Source organism: Tympanuchus pallidicinctus, unplaced genomic scaffold (genome assembly GCF_026119805.1).
Source record: "Tympanuchus pallidicinctus isolate F22 unplaced genomic scaffold, pur_lepc_1.0 scaffold10, whole genome shotgun sequence".
Classification (NCBI taxonomy): Eukaryota; Metazoa; Chordata; class Aves; order Galliformes; family Phasianidae; genus Tympanuchus; species Tympanuchus pallidicinctus.
Window position 1 is genome coordinate 20,481,501 of NW_026294619.1, and position 20,804 is coordinate 20,502,304.

At 33.8% G+C, this 20,804-nt stretch overlaps 1 protein-coding gene across 1 annotated transcript in view; it reads right to left on the reverse strand.

The window, feature by feature from the left end:
* TMPRSS15 (transmembrane serine protease 15) overlaps window positions 1-20,350 on the reverse strand; it is a 54,558-nt gene extending 34,208 nt beyond the window's left edge. Inside the window, exons 1-10 of the mRNA XM_052666896.1 lie at window positions 20,111-20,350; window positions 18,261-18,391; window positions 17,235-17,302; window positions 16,700-16,744; window positions 15,051-15,193; window positions 13,342-13,389; window positions 10,542-10,583; window positions 9,152-9,271; window positions 2,955-3,063; window positions 724-833 (exon numbers count right to left, since the gene is read on the reverse strand). Coding sequence (XP_052522856.1) covers window positions 724-833; window positions 2,955-3,063; window positions 9,152-9,271; window positions 10,542-10,583; window positions 13,342-13,389; window positions 15,051-15,193; window positions 16,700-16,744; window positions 17,235-17,302; window positions 18,261-18,391; window positions 20,111-20,255 — 961 coding nt within the window. The 5' untranslated portion in view covers window positions 20,256-20,350. The remainder of the gene's footprint in view (window positions 1-723; window positions 834-2,954; window positions 3,064-9,151; window positions 9,272-10,541; window positions 10,584-13,341; window positions 13,390-15,050; window positions 15,194-16,699; window positions 16,745-17,234; window positions 17,303-18,260; window positions 18,392-20,110) is intronic.
* Window positions 20,351-20,804: the final 454 nt, after the last annotated feature.

The following is a 20,804-nucleotide window of genomic DNA, read 5'->3' on the forward strand; positions in this document are numbered from 1 at the left end:
CAAACTGTACTACTGAAGCAATCTCTCTCACAGAAATTTAAATTCCAAAGTGGATTTATATTCAGAGCAGTAGAAGGAGTGGAGTTTCTGTACTCTGTATTCCATGTCTTTCACTACTTTACAGTCCCATTCCCTCCCTGCTTCCAAAAATATGAATACATATTAAAGATCTTTCTGACTTAGAAAGATTTCGGATCTAGATATTTATCTTCACGTACATGTATTCCACCTATGGTGGAATTCATCTGGATAAACTGAGTCTAGTGAAAAATGGGCAGAAACCTATTTTTTCAAAATAGAATATAGAGAGAAACTAGTTATCTGTCTTCAGTATCTTCTCCATTTCCAGGTCTGAGTCAATAATGCCACACATATAATAATTTGCAGAGTACCAAGTACTCATCCTATCAGCTTCAGTTTAGATCACTTATTTTAATGTCACTATGGATGACATTAAAGGATCATGGCAATAGTCAAGGTATTTTCATTGCCCAGATAAGGCCTTTAAAAAATTGTGTTTTCTTACATGTTAGGCCTACATTTATCTGTCCACTGCATAAGAATGGTTCAGTATATTGATACAAACTTCAAAAGGAAAACTCTACACAGATTCATTTTTTCAACATACTTTAAACATACAAATGCATTCTTTTTCAGTTTAGAATCTTTTACTACATGAATTCAGTTAACGGGAAAGTAATATTAGCTGAAAAATAACTTTACCTCTTAAAGTCTTGTTTTGTCCTATACCTTCAAAAATGTTTAAATTGTCCATAAACTCCTCTGTATCAAAAGAAGTGAAGTTCACCTTAATGGATAATCCTTGAGGCACTCTAAGATGAAAACAGAAATGTAAAGCAGAAAAGATAAAAATTTAAAAAAATATACTGTAACAAATTTATTGTATGCTTGAATAACAATCAGTTCAGAACCCAAGTGAAATAATGTCAACCAAGATGATTAATTAACATTAGCAATTTGGCTAACTCCTAGTTTGTAGAATTGCAGATGTAATAGGGCATTGACCTTTTGTAAAAGTAGAGGTATTCCTGAACTCACTGGAGCCAAGAATATTTTAGGAACTGAATCTTTTAAAAATTGAGAATATGATATTCAGTTGGACAGCCATTTTTTCTCTGTGGTTCATTAATTCTAAATCACTTTTGAATACATTACTGATAAATAGTATCTAGCTGCTCAGGCAGAATTCTCTAAGTCAGAAAAGTAGTGTGATGCTATCAATATGAATAGCAAGAGATCAAAATCTTTCAAAAGAGACAGATGTCAATCCTTCTTGAAAATCCTCTTTTATTATGAGGTCTTTTATTAAAATGCCTCTTTAAATTTACATGAAGAGTTGAGACCTCAAAAACATTGTTTGAGAATATGTTATCAAATCTAATAATCACCCAGTAATTTTAATAGCATTTATAATACTAGTAATTTAGTAGCATTTATTTCAATAAAAGTGTAAAAATTGCTGTATTTTGTTTTTACTGAAATTATATTCATTTAGTAACCTATAATTAAATAGATATATTTGTGGTAGTACAAATTCCAAAGCAGTGCTATCATGCTATCACAACCAGCTTCTTATATCATCCTTTGTTGTTTTTGGAATTGAAAGAGCCAATAAAGATTTTTTTTCTTTTTAACAGCAATCTGCTGGAACTTATCAATACTGATTAGTAGAGAAGTGTGATCATTTTTTTTAATTTTTTTTTTAAAATGTTTATCCACTGGTAAACAATTATCATTTGTTTTAAAACGGTAAAACATTTTGTTGAAAGTTCAAGAGGAGCTAATCTTTTAGGTAAATATTGAACATACTGCTCTTACTTTTGAAAGGAGAAGAAATTGCTTCTTCATGGAAAGATTAGAGGGGTGGAACTGTAAAATCAACACAATCTTTTGCTTTTCTTATAACACACTATATATTAAAATCTCTGTGGTGTAAGTATTGGTGAATGGAAGGAGCAACTGTATCAAACAAGAAAAATGATGACTTATTCCAGAAGTGTAAAGGTGAAGATTCTGAATGAACTCAAAGAGTAGAGCTCTCAAAGGAGTCTTTGGAAGGAAGAATTTCAAATCTTATTCAATTTTCAAAATATTTCCTTAATCTGTTTTAAAACTTTTTTTTTTACAAAACTAATACTTCTCAATATCAAAGAATGGCTGTTATTATAAAGCCATCATCATAATCACTGTCTCTCAATTCAGTAACTTCTGAACTGACAATCATTCTGTGGATTTTAGAAGCTTCAAACTTCTAATCACCTGTCTTATTTTAGGTGTATACTTTAGGATGAGATTTATCACGTACTATAGCTATCTTTGTTCTTCCTAGGCAATAAAGAGAACCTAGAATATCATAGTCAAGTAGCTGTCCATCCCTATAGGTGTGTATGCTTGGTTAAACAAATTTTACCTCCTTTGCTGAGAACTTTTGTTCTGTTATCTGATGCTATTCAGTCATATGTCTGATGCTATTCAGTCATATGCGTAATTTTAAAATATTTCTAAATGAATTAGGACCTTAAATACTAATAATTTCAAATTGAACTTTGTATCCCTAAATGATGGGAATTCTTGAATTCTCCGCTTTTTAAAAATAGTGATGTCTTATAAAGTTAGTAACTAAAGGCTACTATATACTATATGTATTGCAATTATTTTGAGTTGTATGATTTATTGTAAGCTTACAAATACATTCTTGTACATACATGCAGCACAACTGATTTATCAAAATCATATACCACAACTATCATTATTAGTGTCAGTTTGGGGTCTGCAAGTTTTTAAAGAAATACAAAGGAGAAAATGCTATTTCGTATTTTCCATGCTATGATATTTGAGAATACAAACAAATGACAGAGGGTTGATGTACAGGAAACAATATAACCTCATAATTGAACAAATGTTAAGTAGAAAATCATCAGAAAATGCCTTACAGTATAATCCACTGGCAAACAATATTTGCATTATATGGTTTTGGATAATTCATAGAGTGAAAAGACCCAGAGGAATCAGTCAGCATGAATTTTCCATCACAAATCGCAGCTGTAAAAATATAATGAAGAACATTTGTCAAAATGCCATTTGAAAAATGGAAGCAGTGTCAAAGTGATAGCGACCTTAAATATTAGTTTGCAACTATTACCTAGAAAATACCTTGTAAGCAAGAATGGAATGATAAACTAAAACACATTACCATCCCACTCCCATTTTGAATTCCAGTGATTATTTAATCTCAAAATACTACAATATTACAGACAATTTAATTTTTATGTTAGAGACAATGCAACTAATCCAAACTAGTCTAAATCAATCAGTCTAATTAAACATCTGATTAATTCAACTGTCTTTCATTTTGCTTTTTACATTATTAAAAAATTTCCTCTTAGTATTTCTTATCTACTGCTATTTTAAATGAGGAAAATATGCCTGGAAACAATCTGATATCATGTTAATGATGTCAAGAAGGGATATGGCTGACATTGCTTTCTCTACTTTTATGAGCTCCCTGGTTCCTTACCTTACATTTTACTAATTACTCAAAGAGCTAAGTGGATATTCTGTATCCTTTCAGCTATCAAGTCTAAGCCAAACCTCCTTCATTATGATGTAATTTTCAAGATGTTTGTATTAGTTTTATTTTCTTGGTCTTGCAATTTCATTTTATGCATGCTCAGTTTAAAAATCAATTAGTTAAAAAAAAATCATATTTTTAAGCTTCCACAAGACTAAAAATGTTAATTAATGTAGAGTTTTTTCATTTCTGAAGACATTGAAGCACTGTTGAAACCTTTGTTGCATCTCATTGAACGTGATGCAAAGATTCTGAGGATGGTTTTCCTTCAGTTTTTAGGAAAGCATCATATTTTCAAATAATGCTATAATCAATACATGATTAGCTGAAGAGGTAAATGACAAGTTCATCAATTTGAGACTGATAACCAGAATTAGATACAGCTTTTCATTAACGTCAGAAGTGAAATCATATCCATAATGACTATTCAAATTATGAATGATCAATCATATTGAAAATTAAATGGAAATTTTACTGACCATAGTTCTCCTCTGGGAAATGATTACATAAAATGATAAATTAGTACTCCTTGCCAGTTCATTTGATAAGTGTAAAATTCTTTCTGACTATCACTGCAAACATAACATAAAAATCAGGCTTTTTTTCTGTCAGGTTCAGTCATACTGTGTTAATAAAGGCTGTGTAGAATGAATTTCACTAACAATTACAGGACTCAAGAATAAGCTGGAATAGAAACTTGTTAGCATGTTCCATTTTGCAACTCTCATGGTCTTTGGGAGGAAGCCAGACCATGTATGGTTTTAAATACTACATGGAGAAAGTAGGTCTATGAAAGAGACTTACTATTCTATACAATCTTCTAATCAGGTTAGTTTTGGAGCAGGCATAGAATGAATTTTTCTGTCCCTTTGAATATGTATATTCCCTGTTTTCACTAATGTGTTAAAATTTACAACTATTTTTTTTTTACTTAATGGACAGAGAAAATACTATGGATATCTTTCCAAAGTCAGTATTAATAAAATATTCGGAAATAGTAGAGGAAAAGAAGAAATCATTAACAAAGATATTTAATGGAGACATTTAAAAATATAAATCCACAAGCTTAGTTTTCAGTTTGAGCAGAATGAAACTTTGGCTATACTTGTGGGATGAATTTCAGGTGTCAACACGCTTAATTGCACATGCAATCACCAAATGGAAACCAACAGGTATGAGGAACACAGGAAAAGGACTGGAAAAAATAGCAGATACCATGAATGAAGAAAGGGAAAGGCAGTGCAAGATAGTAGATACAAGTAGTAACAAATAATGTGATATAGAATTCCCTATTTGATGCCATTATTAGTGTAAGAAGAGTAAAATTAGTGTAAGAAGAAGAAGAAAAGTGCCTAGCTCTGAGGTGTGAAGTATGAAAAACAGCAGTACTGTTAACAAATGGCTAGCAAGACGCATGCTAACCTAAAAAGGGTTTTTTAGTACGTGCAATAATAATTAAAACCTCTAACATACTGTTTTTATAAAAATAGTGACTATTTTGCTCTTTTCAATAATTACTTGCTGTTCTTGGTTTTTTTTCCTGTTTCTTCTTACCTCCTAAGAGATATTGAATAACCTGAAACAGGACAAAGAGATAAAGACAAAAGCTCTTAAGGTGCTCTCCACTGTCTAGGAATAGTAAATGCTTGATATCTTAGGAATGACCTGGAAGGTGACTGGAAGCCATCAGTATGCTCCTAGCAGTTCCACATCTCAGGGTAGAGACTAGCAGAGTAACAAACAAGTACAGTTTTTCTTTTTCCTGGAGCTCTCAGAGAAGCCTCAGCTGTTCTCCTAACGAGACAGGAGACATCTCTTATAGGCATCACTTTCACTGCTTCCCTACATGTCTCTGTCCATTTTTGTTTATTCATGTGGTATACAGGGAGTATTAAGAAGGCTTAATCCTGTTATTCCTGCATTCCATGGAGAAGCTCCCTGAACTGGTCAGATCAAGTCCACAAATTTCATTTGATAGGCTCTTTCTCTGCCAAGGGCAACATATTTCTTCTTGGCTTTCGTATGATTGATCACTCTCAGTACTCTAGTAATGTTGTGAGGTAGGTGATCACAAAATGTTAGCCTAGACATATAATAATTGAGATGAGAGTCTGCAAAGTGAAACAGCTCCTGGGCTCAAGCTCCAATCTCCTTTTCCTTCTACTCATGTGCTACATGGCTGCTTTTCGTCATTGCAAGCTATTATTAATAGATGCTGTTCAGACTTCTGCATTTCTCTAGAGACCCTTTCACTGAAATTGCTAACTGTACTTTTGCAATGGCCTTTTGTTACTGCACTCCATTGCAGAACCAGAGAGAAACTTTTCAAGATAATTTTTATCAATAAAAGCAAACAATGAAGGTGTTCATTTTCTGAGAATGTTAGACTTTCCTGAATTCTGTTTAATGCACAAGAAGACTATTAAATATTCCACGCATATCCTATATTTTAATACTACAAATGTACTATAAACTCACAAGTACTCAACAAAGCTAATCACCCTAGAAAAACAAACTGAGTTGTTTAAAGGGTGGCAACTCCATTGTGTGAAAGAACAAGAAGAATTACCTTCCAGCTATAAAGCTCACTGTAAGACACTGACATATTTCTGAAAATCTAGACAATTTTACCACATTGCAGCCTTCAGGACACTACTGAACCATGTATACATAACTTTGACTGCAAGTGGATGAATATCAATGTATGAGTATCAATTAAATTCTCATCAATAACAGGTAGGGTTGTAATAAATTTCATAAAATATAAGTAAAACTTATAAATTTGAATCTAATTATTCAAAGTAGCAAAAAAGATTTTTATGAGATATATATTGCTAATTATTAACTATTATAAGACCTTCACTTTGTTATTTAGCTGTGTCCACAATAAAAACATAACTCACCAAAACCAAAATCCCACATCTCAGAACAACAGTGAAAAAATAGAAATGAATTACTGAATAATTCTTTGGTGTTGTGCTGCCCCAAACCCTGCAGTAGCTACTTTAGGATCTTCAGCTTTCCCCAATGTAGAGTGATCTTGCATCTGATCATGCAGCTGTGGATGTAGCTATTAAGATAGAGATTTTGATGTGTTTCAATGGATACACTAAGTATATTGAAAGATAGTTCCCCCAAAGTTCTGACTAGATCTCCCTTCTCAGCTGGCTGCAGTCAAAAAAATGTAAGTAACAAGCAGGTCTGCAATTAGCATTTTGGTGTGAAGAAGATTCCACTTCTGACAGGAGTCGTATAAAAGTTATTAAAAATATCAATCTTTTGTTTACTTCTTTGTTTTTAAACCAGAGTTCAGCAATTCACATATTTCTGAATATTTAGGCCAGACTGACTTCATCACCCAGGAGAGCTCAGAAATATGTTTTCACAACAGAATTGAAATAAGTTTTCCTGACTCCTCTAGTACAAAATTATATTTTCTAAAAAACACCTCAGGGAGCTAATTGCTCCAGCATCTCCCAGAACATTAAAAAGTTTTCTTTGCAAGAAAATACTAGAGGTAAGACTGTGAAAAGCAACAAAGACATTAGCAAGTGTACCTCCCCATCAAAAAGCTGCATTTTGGTACACAGTAACAGATTCCTTGGTACAATTTGACAGTATTCACTGCTAAATGGAGCACTGCCAATTCTGCACAAAAAAAAAAAAAAAAAAAAAAAAAAAAAAGGCTCAGGGAAATTAGGTAAGGGTGAAGGATGTAATTTTTTTGGTTGTAAGATTTTCACAGAATCTTAGATCAGTTGAGATTGGATGGATGAACCTTGTCCAACATCATGCTCATGCAGGATCACCTAGAGCTGTCTGCTGAAATGTTCACTTTATAGAATCATAGAATCACCAAAGCTGGAAAAGACCTCTAAGATTATGTAGCCCAAATGTCTGCCTACCACCACTATTGCCCACTAAACCATGTCCCTCAGTACTATATCTACATGGTTCTTGAGCACCTCAGGGACAGTGATTCCAACACTTCCCTGGGCAGCCTCTTCCAATGCACTACCACTCTTTTAGAGAAGAAATTTTTCTTAATGCCCAACCTGAACATCCTCTGGCACAACTTGAGGCCTGTTGTCTTATTGCTATCATCTAGTAGAAGAGTTCAACTCCCACCTGGATACAATCTCCTTTTATTGAGTTTTAGAGACTCATAAGGTCTCCCCTGAGTCTCCTCTTCTCCAGACTAAACAATCCCAGATCCCTCAGCAGCTCCCCATAAGAATTGTGCACCAAAACCTTCACCAGCTTTGTTGCCTTTCTATGGACATGGTACAAATCATCATTGTGCATTTCTAATTGTGGTTAGCAACTTAATATTTTTCTAGACCCATTTCCTAGCACTCAATGTAACAAGATGGAAATAGATTGCCAACAAAGGGTGCCATGATGTGAGTCACTCTCAACCATTCCGCCCACAAGATGTTGCCACAGGACACCCCTATCACACCAACTAAGCCTGAGAATGGAGGGAGGCAGGAGGGAGGTGGCGGCACTTCATATGAGATACAGACTCACAGAATGCAACTTTTCTGATAGAGCAGTAACCAAACTTTCAAGGAGGTGGCCAATTGATCTAAATTTCTTACCACTAAAATGAAAAAAATTCATCTCCATTCAGTATGAACGGTTTTAAGTTCTATGAATCCTTAGCTGTGTATAATCATTTCAGAGAGGGCAAATTTCAACTGTTTTAATTTACTTTATAATTTTACCAAAAATACATTAAAATAAGAAAAACAAATCTAAATAAAAAGTAAATTCAAGATATCATTAGTTTAGAGAGTACACTGTTAGTTGAAGCATAAGAGATTTTACCAGGAAAAGCCACACAGATGTTTTATAGCTAATGTTACTGTAGAAACTTTACAATGGGATCGGGCATATCAGCTTAGTTCTTGCCTCATTTTTCTATGCACAAAGCCAAAACCAATTATCTGGTGACAGAGAGAAGATCAGCAAGGAGAATACATTGTTTTTAATGAAAAGCATAGTGAAATAAAACATCACTGAACCAGAGCGTATCTAGTATATTATGAAAATCTGTTTGTAGTATTTTTTATGATGATATTTTTAATGATGGAATCAAAAGATAAACCTGTCTTCTAATGCTAAATATGACAGTAAGTAACTTCTGATACTGGATAATGTGATTTAACATTTGTTTTTGGAAAGAACATAGTTGGTATTTCTAGTACACAACTTCACATGAGATTTTGACATTGTTTTATATTTTCTATTATATTTATTTCTATTTCTATTAATTTATTTATAGTTATTAATACATATATTAAACACCATCTTCTATATCATTTTGTATTAATGTAGATGCCTTGTGTTATTTTCTTCTTATATATTGAGCACATTATTTATCAATAAAAATTTTAAATGAAATTGCATTTACAAGATAAGGGTTATAACACTTAGATATTGTTGCTAGTATTTTTAGCAGAGTTAATGAAGCTACTTGCTTATGAAGTACTTAAAAAATACTGACAGTTTTAAGTATGCTCAGAAATACTGCTTTAAATAGATTTACATTCTTACCACATCTTTTTTCAGATTCATCTGAACCATCTGGGCAGTCCAAGATTCCATCACAAAATAAATCCTTTCCAATGCAGGTTACTCCATCATCACAAATTTCAGCAGGCGGCAAGCACTCAACTGAAATAGAAAGCAAAACAGCAGTAACAATAAAGCAGCAATGCAGTTTTACTACAATGGAAAATTGACTTACTTTTGGCTACTCTAGCACAAATCAAACCAACCACTCTATTGTGTTTCATAAAACGGCATTTTTAGAAGCCAGGAATGAAATATTGCATACTAAAAAGGAATGTTTAGCACAGAGTAGAGAATGGTATGAGAAGTGGCGTATTTTTAAAAATTATGTTTGAAGCAGGGCTAGAAGAAAATTTCCATGAATTCCCATCTCCTTCATCTACTTAAATAAACTATTTTATGCAATATACTGAATACATTTTCAAATTCATTATTTCTTTGTAATTTGATTAAGTAAATGCATTTTTTATATAAATGTATGTAAAAGTAACAAGGACTGGAAATTTTTTTTGATGTATGGTAATGTTTCAGACTGATTTACAAATAAAAACTTTCAGTGTTAGCAGCAAAAAGCAAAAGAGTTGCCATTTTGAATCCAATCGGTAACCAAAACTGCATCAGTCAAGTGATGGAGGTGTTAGTGTCAATAAATTAATTGCCATGGATGAGTAAAGATGAGACTGCATTCTAGACAGAAAAACAAAACCTTATCAATAATCTAGGAATATGCTTTGCCCAATACAGAAGAAAACACTGTTTACATATGACATGATCCACTCTAGATTAGTTCTTCAAATCATAAAACTAAACAGCATTGCCATCTACTGGATATAAATAAATTAACATTTTCTAGTGAAACATTTTGGCTTCTTTTGGAAACAGTAAATTATCCTTAATTGCAATATGACTGCTGAAGTCAACTTAGAAATGGCAGTAAATAAATAAGACCCATTTAAAAATGCTTATAAATGTCATATATATTTCACCATTTTATGAGATTTTATGAGGGAAAGTTTTCAACAATTCAAACAGGTTTGGCTTTCTATCCATCAGAATTACTGTGAGAGTTTGTTACCAGTTAAGAATTTCCTTTAAACCCTAAGAAATAATATGCATCAAAAATGAACAGTCAGTATGGGTATCAATATACATATATCAGCATTTGTATAACTCATGAAGCATTTGTGTAGAATGTACAGTCTCTTTGAAGAGGCCTCTCTTGTCAAATCAAAGGTAAATCTGCATATTGTGTACTTGCAGAAATGGAATACAAGAAATAATATGAAAACAAGATATACAAAAACAGTGTAACCCTAAGATCCCAGACTGTTTCATATAATTGCCCTGCTTCTTCCCATACAGAGTTACCTACCTGAAGTTATAGCAGCCTTGCTTGTTGTGAGTTGTTCTGAACCTGCATAAACACAACCCTGCATTAGAACTTTACTTCTTAGTCTCTGAAAGTACCCCTACAGTTGTTTGGGCATTACTAAGAAGCTACTGATCTGCTGTTATGAGATCTGCATTATTCACTGCATCTTGAAACCCCAGCTCAGGTAATGTAACTCCAGTTTAAGTGATTTGAATCTGATTGTCAAATGTCAAAATAAATTTAAGAGAAATACATGGAAACCAAAATTATTGTAAATTACATTCTTTTATTCTTAGTCTCATGCATTTTCAATAACTTCAAAATGCTTTTAAAAAATTTATTAAAAGAATCATAGAACATACAACAATAATGATTTCTTGTCTTCTCTTTCCCTTCCCTTTTCTGATTGGGGTTGATGCCAGAGAACAGACAGACTCACAGGATTTGTTGAATAAAAGAGAAGTTATGAGAATTTCAAATTACTACTAAACATATAAGTACTTCTTCATATAAATAACATTGCCCAACAAATTAGTGGTCACAGTATAAGGAGACTCAAATCTGTGTAGTTGCATATTTACATACTGGCATATTTACATATATGTGTTTTTACGTATTTACAAATAATCAAATGCCTAGGTACTTGAGTAGACTTACATTAGTGATAGTAAATTGGAAAAAAATCTGTTTCATACTTTCTTATGATTGCTCCACATACCTTTCCACAAGAGATTTTTTTTAATAACAATCTTCATCTTATTGAGGATGTCCCTGGACATTCTCAGTTCCTACTTTCTCCTTTTTTCCTCTTTAAAATTGTATTAGCATGCCTCTGTACTTTTTTACTTATATCAACACTTAAATATGTGTCATTACAGTCAATGACCCTTTCAGTTTATGAGATGACAGACTAGAAGAAATAAAGTGGGAAATGTAGTAAAGTCTTCTTTATAGTTTATCATCTATCACTTTTGCTGTTAGTAGTTGCTGATCACTAGAGTCAGAGACAGTTAACTTTTGTTAGATGTTCTTACTCAAACTTACTGGTGCACAAACTTGCATGAGGATTTGCTAATAATTTTCTATCAAATCATGTTGATTTGGCAAACACTATTAAGCTAAGCTAAGTCATTTTGTAGTAAATGGACCATTCAGGTCCATTATATGCAGCAAATCTGAGGACAGAGTTCAAAGACAGAAGAGAGAGCAGAGAAAGTGCAGGGAGTGTGCAGCTGGATGGACTGTTTTCTCACAGCTCACTCAGCAGAGGACATTACTCATAGCTTCACAGTAGTTTGTGAAGTATTACATGCATACGTATCTACCTAATTTACTTCTTGTTGTCTCATTTAATGGATCATTATTTTGGGAGGAAATAACTGTTAAATAGATGCATGCATGAGTAGGCTGTTCTAATAAAACAAATCTCGAAGGTTGTAAAAATAGGGTTATTACAAGTGTTACTCCCAAATATGCACATATAAGTTGATGACAAAAGCCACAAAAGCAAAGGCATAGGACAGTGGCAGAGGCATTAGTAGTATAAATACAAATCATACATGCTCAGTTACTGAGCAGTTTCACTAACAGAATATGTGAGGTGGATAAAGTAGGCTTTAGGGTTAACAGAGAGAGTAAGCCCAAGTTCCAACAGATATACCATACTGCATATGGTAAAATGTGGACTTGGGACTAAGAAAGAACAAGGAAGCTAGTAGTATTAGCAAGCATATAAAAATAACTGGATTTGGGAGTTGGAATCAATGAGCCTTGTGGGTCTCTTCCAACTCAAGGTATTCTATGATTCTGCGATCTCACGGAGACCCAAAAAAAGAGGGAAGGAATCCATTCATGCCAGAAATACTATTGCAATTCCAGTTTAGGATGCCAGCAATTCCCTGCTCCCTTCCCCCTTCCTCCCCCTCACTCTCATTTTCTTCTTGCTATGGACTAGCAACACTGACCTTAGGACTCAAAGTGACGTTCAGATAGCAGGCCAGAGAAAGTGATAGCTAGGAGAAAATCTGTGTATTATCAGTTTTTAATGGTATCACTGGAAATAAAGAGTAGCAACTGTATACTTTGGACTATGTGCGTTAATAGGCCTATAAAAGGACTAACATTTATTTATTTATTTATTTATTTATTTATTTATTTATTTATTTATGAGTGTAATTAGGCTACTGATAAATAGTTGGCTCCTATATTTATAAGTCTATACATAACATATGTATCTTGACTTCATATTAATTGCACAATGTGCCTGATTTGGTACCACGATTCTGCTCTGGATAATTTATATGTGGCAACTTGTATGTATTATGTGTATCTGTATCTTGTGCTAAAAAGGACATATTATACTACTTGTCTCTCTGGCTTACTTTTGGTGGGTTTCTACTATGCAAGTTTGAGAGATGTGTCTGCCCTGTTCCCTATACTCACAAGTCTTCCAGTGATAGCAGAATTAAAATCTACTAACATTACTCAGTGTACTAGGAATCGTAGTATGTGAATCTATCTGTCTGAATCTATGAAAATGTCAGCATGTGGCTCAGATGGTTGACAGATTCAACTTTTGTTTTGATCCTCAGAATAAGCTCTTACAGCTTTTGTACAAATTCAGATTACTGGTGTCCCATATGGTCAAAAATGATGAAGAGTAGCTATCACTGAATGAACACTGACAATTCCCAAGTATAATCAAGGTGGCTTTTTAAACTAGACCAGCTGAACAGTAAGTCTATGTTTCTTCTGCTGTACAGATGCAAAAAATAGCTTCTGTTTCATGATGGATACTGACCTGATGAAGTTAAAGGCAGTATTGTAGTAGCAGGATTTTCAGCAACAACTGAAAGAAAGCAAGTTCATTATGAACTCCTTTTATAGTGCAATATCTATTTTTATACAAAATAGAAAGAAAACACAGTCAAAAATCCTCAAAAGCTGTGACTTTTTCTTATTTGTATCACTAACAGTATCCTGCTTCTCTATTTTTGACCATTTCTCATTATTTTCTCAGACTCTGACCTTCCAAAGGAGGAAAAGTCTCGTAATTCCCTTCTATCCTGAGTCTCTGTTTATTATCTCACATATAAAATGTCTTTATCTTGGAAATCTCTTGACTCTTTTATACCATGGAGCTTTTCAGAGCATCTGCATCATAAAGCAGTATTTATATCAGATAAATTAGTTAAAATTAATCTGGAATTGTTTGCAAGATAGAAAGTTACTCTTAGTCACTATGGAAATTCATTTGGAGCAAAACACAGATAAGTGTTATAGTTTGTTCCCTCTATGATATGAGATAGAAACAAAGTTTGTCTTGAAGAACATACTGAGACATTGAAAGCAAAAGTGCTATGTATACGTGGGATCGTTAGTTACAGTTGTTACTTTATTGCAGCACTCCTGATAGAATAGACAGATGACATCTCATGTGAAAAGAGACATTTTAATGATGCACATCAAGAAAAGTTTTACTGCTTCAAAATTCATCAACAGATATGTAATCTTTTAAAAAGCTCTTCATAATTTCGTTTGGAGGCATTTTTCAAGTATAATAAGCAATTGCTTTCCACAGTAACATGCAGCTATTTAGAACAAGTTCTTAAATGTGGTGCAGATAGTAAAAAGAAATAAAGATGTCAGGACTCTAAATTTAGCCTTTGAATAGCGGAAGTACTTTGCAAGAAATGCACCTTTTAGAACAGCGTAAGAAATGTTGCATAACAAATGTTTTACTCCTCTTAAGGCAATCAGTAGCTACTTGATAGTAGCTCCATCAGGTCTTCAAATATCAGCTAATCAACTTCTACTTCAAAGGATTCAAATTGTTTTTTATTATTATACTTAGTGAAGGCCTATTTTGAGTTTTACTGAAATTAAAAAAAAAAGATTCTCATCCATTTTGCTGGGCTTTTTCTTAGGTTTTGCCCAGTTTTCTAGTACTTGCTTAAAATCACTATATTTGAGTATTTCCAAAATTTGAAAACATCTAGTTTTTAAAGCCGCATCATTTGTTTCCCATTTACACTTTACCTAAGTATCAGAGGAATTTGATACTAAGGTATCCTTCTCCAGAAGTCACAGACTGTATTAGCTTGCTATTCTTTTTGACATCTTTTCAATAAATAAGTCCTCAGTCACTGCAAAGCTGAACCACTTTCCTTATTCTTGAGCAAAACAAATTGATAGTTGCATTTACTTATGAAACACAGTCCAGGCTTAATTGCATTAATCTGAGGGACAATGAAATTACAAGTGTTATGCTGCATAAAATAGATGCAGTTGGGTGCTTTTGACTGGGAAATCCCTACTTTTACCTTTATTTCTTCCACAGGGGACATACACTAAACTGATTCATACTTTCTGTTTGACAAAGTTCTTTCACCTGCTGATGGAGATGGAGTAATGGAGAACACCCATAAGCATAACAATCCTTCTGATGGTTGGAATCCAAAGTTTTCGCTCATATTAACAGCAGTTTTCAAGGATTTATATTAGCATTACCTGTGATTTGTATGCTGTTCACATCAATTTTCAAGGTCTGAGAAAGATCAGTTGCATTTGAGTTGATAACTGAAAGTAACTCATTCTTTATTTTCTCAGCTGTTATTCCCTGGGTAAGATAGAGGCCGAAGATCACAACAACACTAGCAATATAAAACAGAAAGTTAAGCAAGATAATGGAATCTTTGATTTGAGTTACTGATATTTTGACTACATTTAATTATAATAGGGGTTTCACTTGTAAACTTGTAGTATCATAAAGTGATGGCTGGTTAATATAAGGAAGGAAAAACTCTTAATTTTAGCTTAGAACATTAGAACATTGGAGAAACCATTTTCATCTCCCTTGCAACTCTTAGATCCATTGTAGGAGAGAAAAAGCAATAGCACTATTATTAATGCAATGAAAATGAATTGGAATAAACTGAAGAAGTAGGTTTATTCAGTACTTAACAGGTCTTCTAGTTTAATCTCAAAAATATTGATGGTGAACCTGAAGTTTTCACAATATAAAAATATAACACAAACTGGTCAATGCTGGATAGCAAACATCCTCTATGGATTATGCTTTCGCAAGGATCTGCTGTGTGATTACCTATATTTCCATAAGTAAACAATAATGGATATAACCATAGATATTTTGAAATCAGTGGTTGTACTTTATTTAACTTCTGTGAGGCCTGAATTTTATCCAGAATTTTGTTTATTTGCAGTCTCTTACTCCATCATTATATACAATATTTGTAGCTAGATTGAAGTATCTGATTGAAGTCAAAGTATGATGTGTGCTAAAGATATATATTTTTTCCATTTACTTAGATTTCAGTGTGGTTGTTTATTTTTATTCCTAAGTGTTTATAGTATCAAATTGAAACAGACTCAGCAGTGTTTTTTGATATGGCCTGCAGCTGTACTGCAGGATGGAGCAGTTTGCAGTGTAAGGAAAAACTCTCCTCTTTAATTTCTTGTTTCTCATAACCTGTAGGCCGTGCTGAGTAAACAAAAGCTTTTATTGCTTTCATTGTGACTCAAAAGAGTTTTAAAGGTCAAATAATAACAAGGTTGCCCAAAGGGATAAACACCTTTTTAATGGCAAGAGTCAACGTGAAAATCATTTTTGAAATAAACAGATGTTATTTCAAAGCAGAAATGAAGACAAATGTCTAGATTTCTATTGCATTTGATGAAAGGAAACAAGCTGTTCTTTGGCATAATTGATCTTCTCCTGAAAAGGCATCCAAATATAATAGATGTGAAAACCTTAAAAGTAACTTTTTTTCCCCTTTATTTATAATCAGTTTTGAGCAACTAGCTCAGATATGCTTCTATCTTCAGTGAACAATTTTGATAAGTCTAATTCTACACGCAGAAACAAAAGTTTGCTACTTGGATCCATCTTCACAGAGACAAAAGCCTGCATGTAGTGCCTACTTCTTTTCCCTTAGTATTATAAAATAGTATTATAAAATCCTTCATAAGGTTATCGTAGTCCATCTTTCCATGTAATTTGTTTTATAACGTCACTATTGATTCAAATCTGCTTCTGATTTTCAGCATAGATGCATTCATAGCTGGCAAATATCCTTATCCTATTAGTAAAATCCCTGTTTCCTGCTCATGTCTAACTGAAAATTGTTGTATGCAATTACCCTGTTTCAGATGTCTTCAAGATTTCATTACCTTCTTCAGGGTTCCTATAGGAAAAAAAGAAAAAAGCATATTATTCTCCTTGAGCTTATAATGTTTAATGCTGCGGATAGGATGCAAGTGTGTTCTGGAACTGTATAAAAGTGGATTATAGTGTTATATTTGCTGTGTACACTCAAGACCATGTGAAGAGTAGTGCAGGTTGAATTAATACCACAGAGTTCGCTGCATTTACTGAACTGTTTTGCCGGATAGCCTTCCGTAGGACAACAGAGATAACAGGATATTGAGAAGTGAAATTAAGCTACTCTTACTCTGCCTATACTATGGATTCTTTAGGACACACAAGATGCAGCTTTAAATGGTGCCAAGTGACAGCTTCACTTGCAAATTCCTTAAGTGATACGATTTAAATGGACCTGAGTCCATAGAGACATATTAGTATATTTCCATTCATCTCAGGTTATGCCAACAGAAAATCTCTTTCCTGAACTTTCTTCTAGATAGGAAGAACAGCAAACCTGCAAATTTACTTACTTGAACTGGAAAATTTCACATCTCTCAAATTTATTTCTCAGATCACTTGCTTGAAAGATTTCTTGTATCTGTACAAAAAAGGTAAATATTTAACCAATAAAATAATGAAAAATACACGAACTTGCACACTGCATTCATGGTTTTAATATATTTTCCCTCCTCACACCTCATATCAGCAAACTTTATTTGATGCTTCACTGATTTTCACAAAGAAAGAATATAATGGACATGAGGATGTTTGTCGACACTTGTCTAAACATGAGACAGCAGTGTGCCCAAGTTGCCAAGAAGGCCAATGGCAGTCTGGCTTGTATCTGAAGTAGTGTTGTCAGCTGGAGCAGGGAGATGATTGTCCCTCTGTATTCAGCTCTGGTGAGACCACACCTTGAGTATGCAATCAGTTTCATGCTCCTCAATACAAAAAGACATTGAGGCCCTGAAGTGTATTCAGAGAAGGGCAATCAAAGCTGGTGAGGGGTCTGGAGCACAAGTCTTGTAAGAAGCAGCCAAGGGAGCTGGGACTGTCTAGTCTGGAGAAGAAGACACCCATAGAAGACCTTATCACTAAAATGTCCCTGGAGATTGCGGTGAGGTGTCAGTTTGCCTCTTTTCCCATGCAACTAGAAATAGAACAAGAGGGAATGCCTCAAGTTGTGTCAGGGGAGGTTCACACTGGATATTAAGAAAAATTTCTTCTCAGAAGGAGTGGTCAGGATTTCGAACAGGCTGTCAGGGAGGCGGTGGAGTCACTATCCTTGGGGATATTCAAGAAATATTTAGATGTGGTACTAAGGGACATGATTTAGTGGAGGAATATTGATGGTAGGTGGATGGTTGGACTGAATGATCTTGAGTGTCTTTTCCAATCTTGGTGATTCTATGATTCTATGATGATTTCTGATCAAGCTTAAGATACTAAATGTCACAGTCTGGGGAAAGTAAAAATGCATTATCAACAGGTTATGTTAGGAAATTAATGTAGCTACCGCATACTCTTGGTTTAACCGGAGATAAATAGGTTCTTACCAGGTGTTCAACATCAAAAGCAAGGACTTTGAAGTCCCCTGATGATTTATCTTGCAAAGCAGGAGTGAATGATGTCCCAGAAATTATTTTAAATGTTCCTGTGTAGCCTTGGCTATTTCCAGCAGTTTGAGCTAGATTATTAAAAATATAATTAAATATTTATAAATAACATAATAATTATAATAATATAAAGAAATGTATTATATTTTATTCTATGCAGATCATAAAGATTATTTTTTAACCTGTTTTGCTTTGTATAAAGAGATTTTGCCAAGCGCTGATTTTTCATAAGTGTCAGATCATTTTTGACAAAAGTAATAACTGTAAACATATGAACACAATGTGCCCTTGGTTCTCATTACTTTTAGTTTCACACTAAATGCTGAACTTTCCAGCAGCAGTTTGAACAGTTAAAGGAGACAGTAGTATTACTGTGGGGGTGCCTGAGCACTAGAACAGATTGTCTGGAGAGGTTGTGGAATCTCTGTCCCTGAAGATATTGAAAACCCATCCGCACATGGCTCTGGGCAGACATCTCTAGGCAGCCCTGCTTGAGCAGGGTATTGGACTAGAGTGTCTTCAGAGATCCCTTTGAAGCTAAATCATTCCCTGATTCTGTGAATCTCTATAACATGTGAAACTATGTCTAATATAAGGAACAAAACCTGGAAATTCTCAGATAAGAGCTGAATTAATGTGACTGATAGAAAATACCTTTTGTTTATCAGCTATATTACCAGGGGTATTTTTAGAATGGGATTAATGGCATTAACATCCAAGAATGAATTTAAATAAAAGAGAAGCTAACTAAGAAGTACTGCAATAGACAATTCGTGATGGAGGAGCGTAAGCTGGTGACATATTTCCTAATATCAACCAGTAATTATATTACCTTAAGTCTTCTATTTGTCCTTATAACTGCATATCTATTTAAACAAATGTTTCTAAATAGTAGGTTTTTTTTTTTCCTTTCTAAGTAAATCATGTCATATATAATTTAAAAAATGTCTTAGAAATATTATTTATACATGATGAAACTAATGCTAGTGCATCTGCTGTAAGAAAGACACCTGGGAAGTTCAACATCTCCCTGGGGAGACCAGAACTGAACACGGCATTCCTGATGAAGTGCACAGTTAATATAAATCTAAAAAAAAATCTTTAAACTAAAATTTCAATTCCTTTTAAAAGTCATTCTGTGTAGATTTCTTAAATTTACTTTACTTCAAACATCAGTTGTGTGATTTCCTCACATTACGAGCATCAAGTAGATACTGAGAATTACTTTGTATAAACCTTATATAATTCTAGGAGCTGACTGTCTACTACAGAATCTCTCTCCTAACTGTATAGATCAACAACAACAACAAAAAGATATTTTTTCTTTTTCCCTTTTTTTAAGAAAAGAAGATTCAAAGGATTCTAGAGCACTTTAAAATTCTCCAGAGACTCCAATGGATTACGAATGTCTTCATGTGTCAAACAATACACATAGTGAAAAAGCAAACATTCATAGTTTGCAATATTATGTTCACTATTTGATGAATATGACTGAATAAACAAAGCTTTACAGTTTGGATTAAATTCCAAGGACTTCTCTTAAATTATTAGATGTGAAAATTCTCTCATTTCATCAGGCTTCAAGGCATGTGTCAGTGCTTTTATCTTGGCTTATTTTGTCTAGATCAATATCCAGAGAGGGAAGTGTAAAACAAACAAATAAAAACCAAGCCAAAACCATTAGAATTATAGGAAGAAATACAAAATATAATTACAGTGACAATGATACTGTCCTCAAAATCTGAAGTTTTACCGAGGATCTCCTGAATAAGTTGAATGTTGGTACTTACCTTGTTTTAACTCCTTGATTGTTAACCATGAAAGTGCAATCAGCCCCACACAAACACACATCAAAAGTGCAAGCAGAGAAACAAACAAAATTTCATAGTAACTGAGAGGAACGTATTTCTCACTAGATGATTTTCTCAGCTTCATTTCTGTCCTGAAAGCTTGTACCAACAGAGGACTGACATGAGAAAGAAATAACCTGAAAATGAGGGTAATAATTCACATGAATCACAGAATCACAGAAGTGCAGGGGTTGGAAGGAATATTTGTTTATTTACAGGAGACGCCTATCAATTAATTACACCATAAAACTTAATAGACAGGGTTTTTTTACAACATTTCTGAGCGTTCATATTCATTAACAAGATACAAGATATGCAAAAATGAAGAAATCTCTTCAGAAAGGAAATATTAAAATTTCTGTCCCAGATTTAAATAAAATAAAATAAAATTAAAAAAAAAAAAAAAAAAAAAAAGCAAGAAGCAAAGAAATGCAAAACTGGTCATTATGACTCATCACAGACAATTCCAGCAAGCTCCAATGGTCCCAGCAGGGCAGGGCAGGGCAAAGAAGCCACCCTGGTGTGCTTGGAGACAGCCTGGGTAGGGAAAGGCACACAGCACATGGCTACGAGGGGTGAGGGGAGCAGGATAAGGAGTGACCCTACAGCACCCTGTGGAGAGCAGACTACGGAG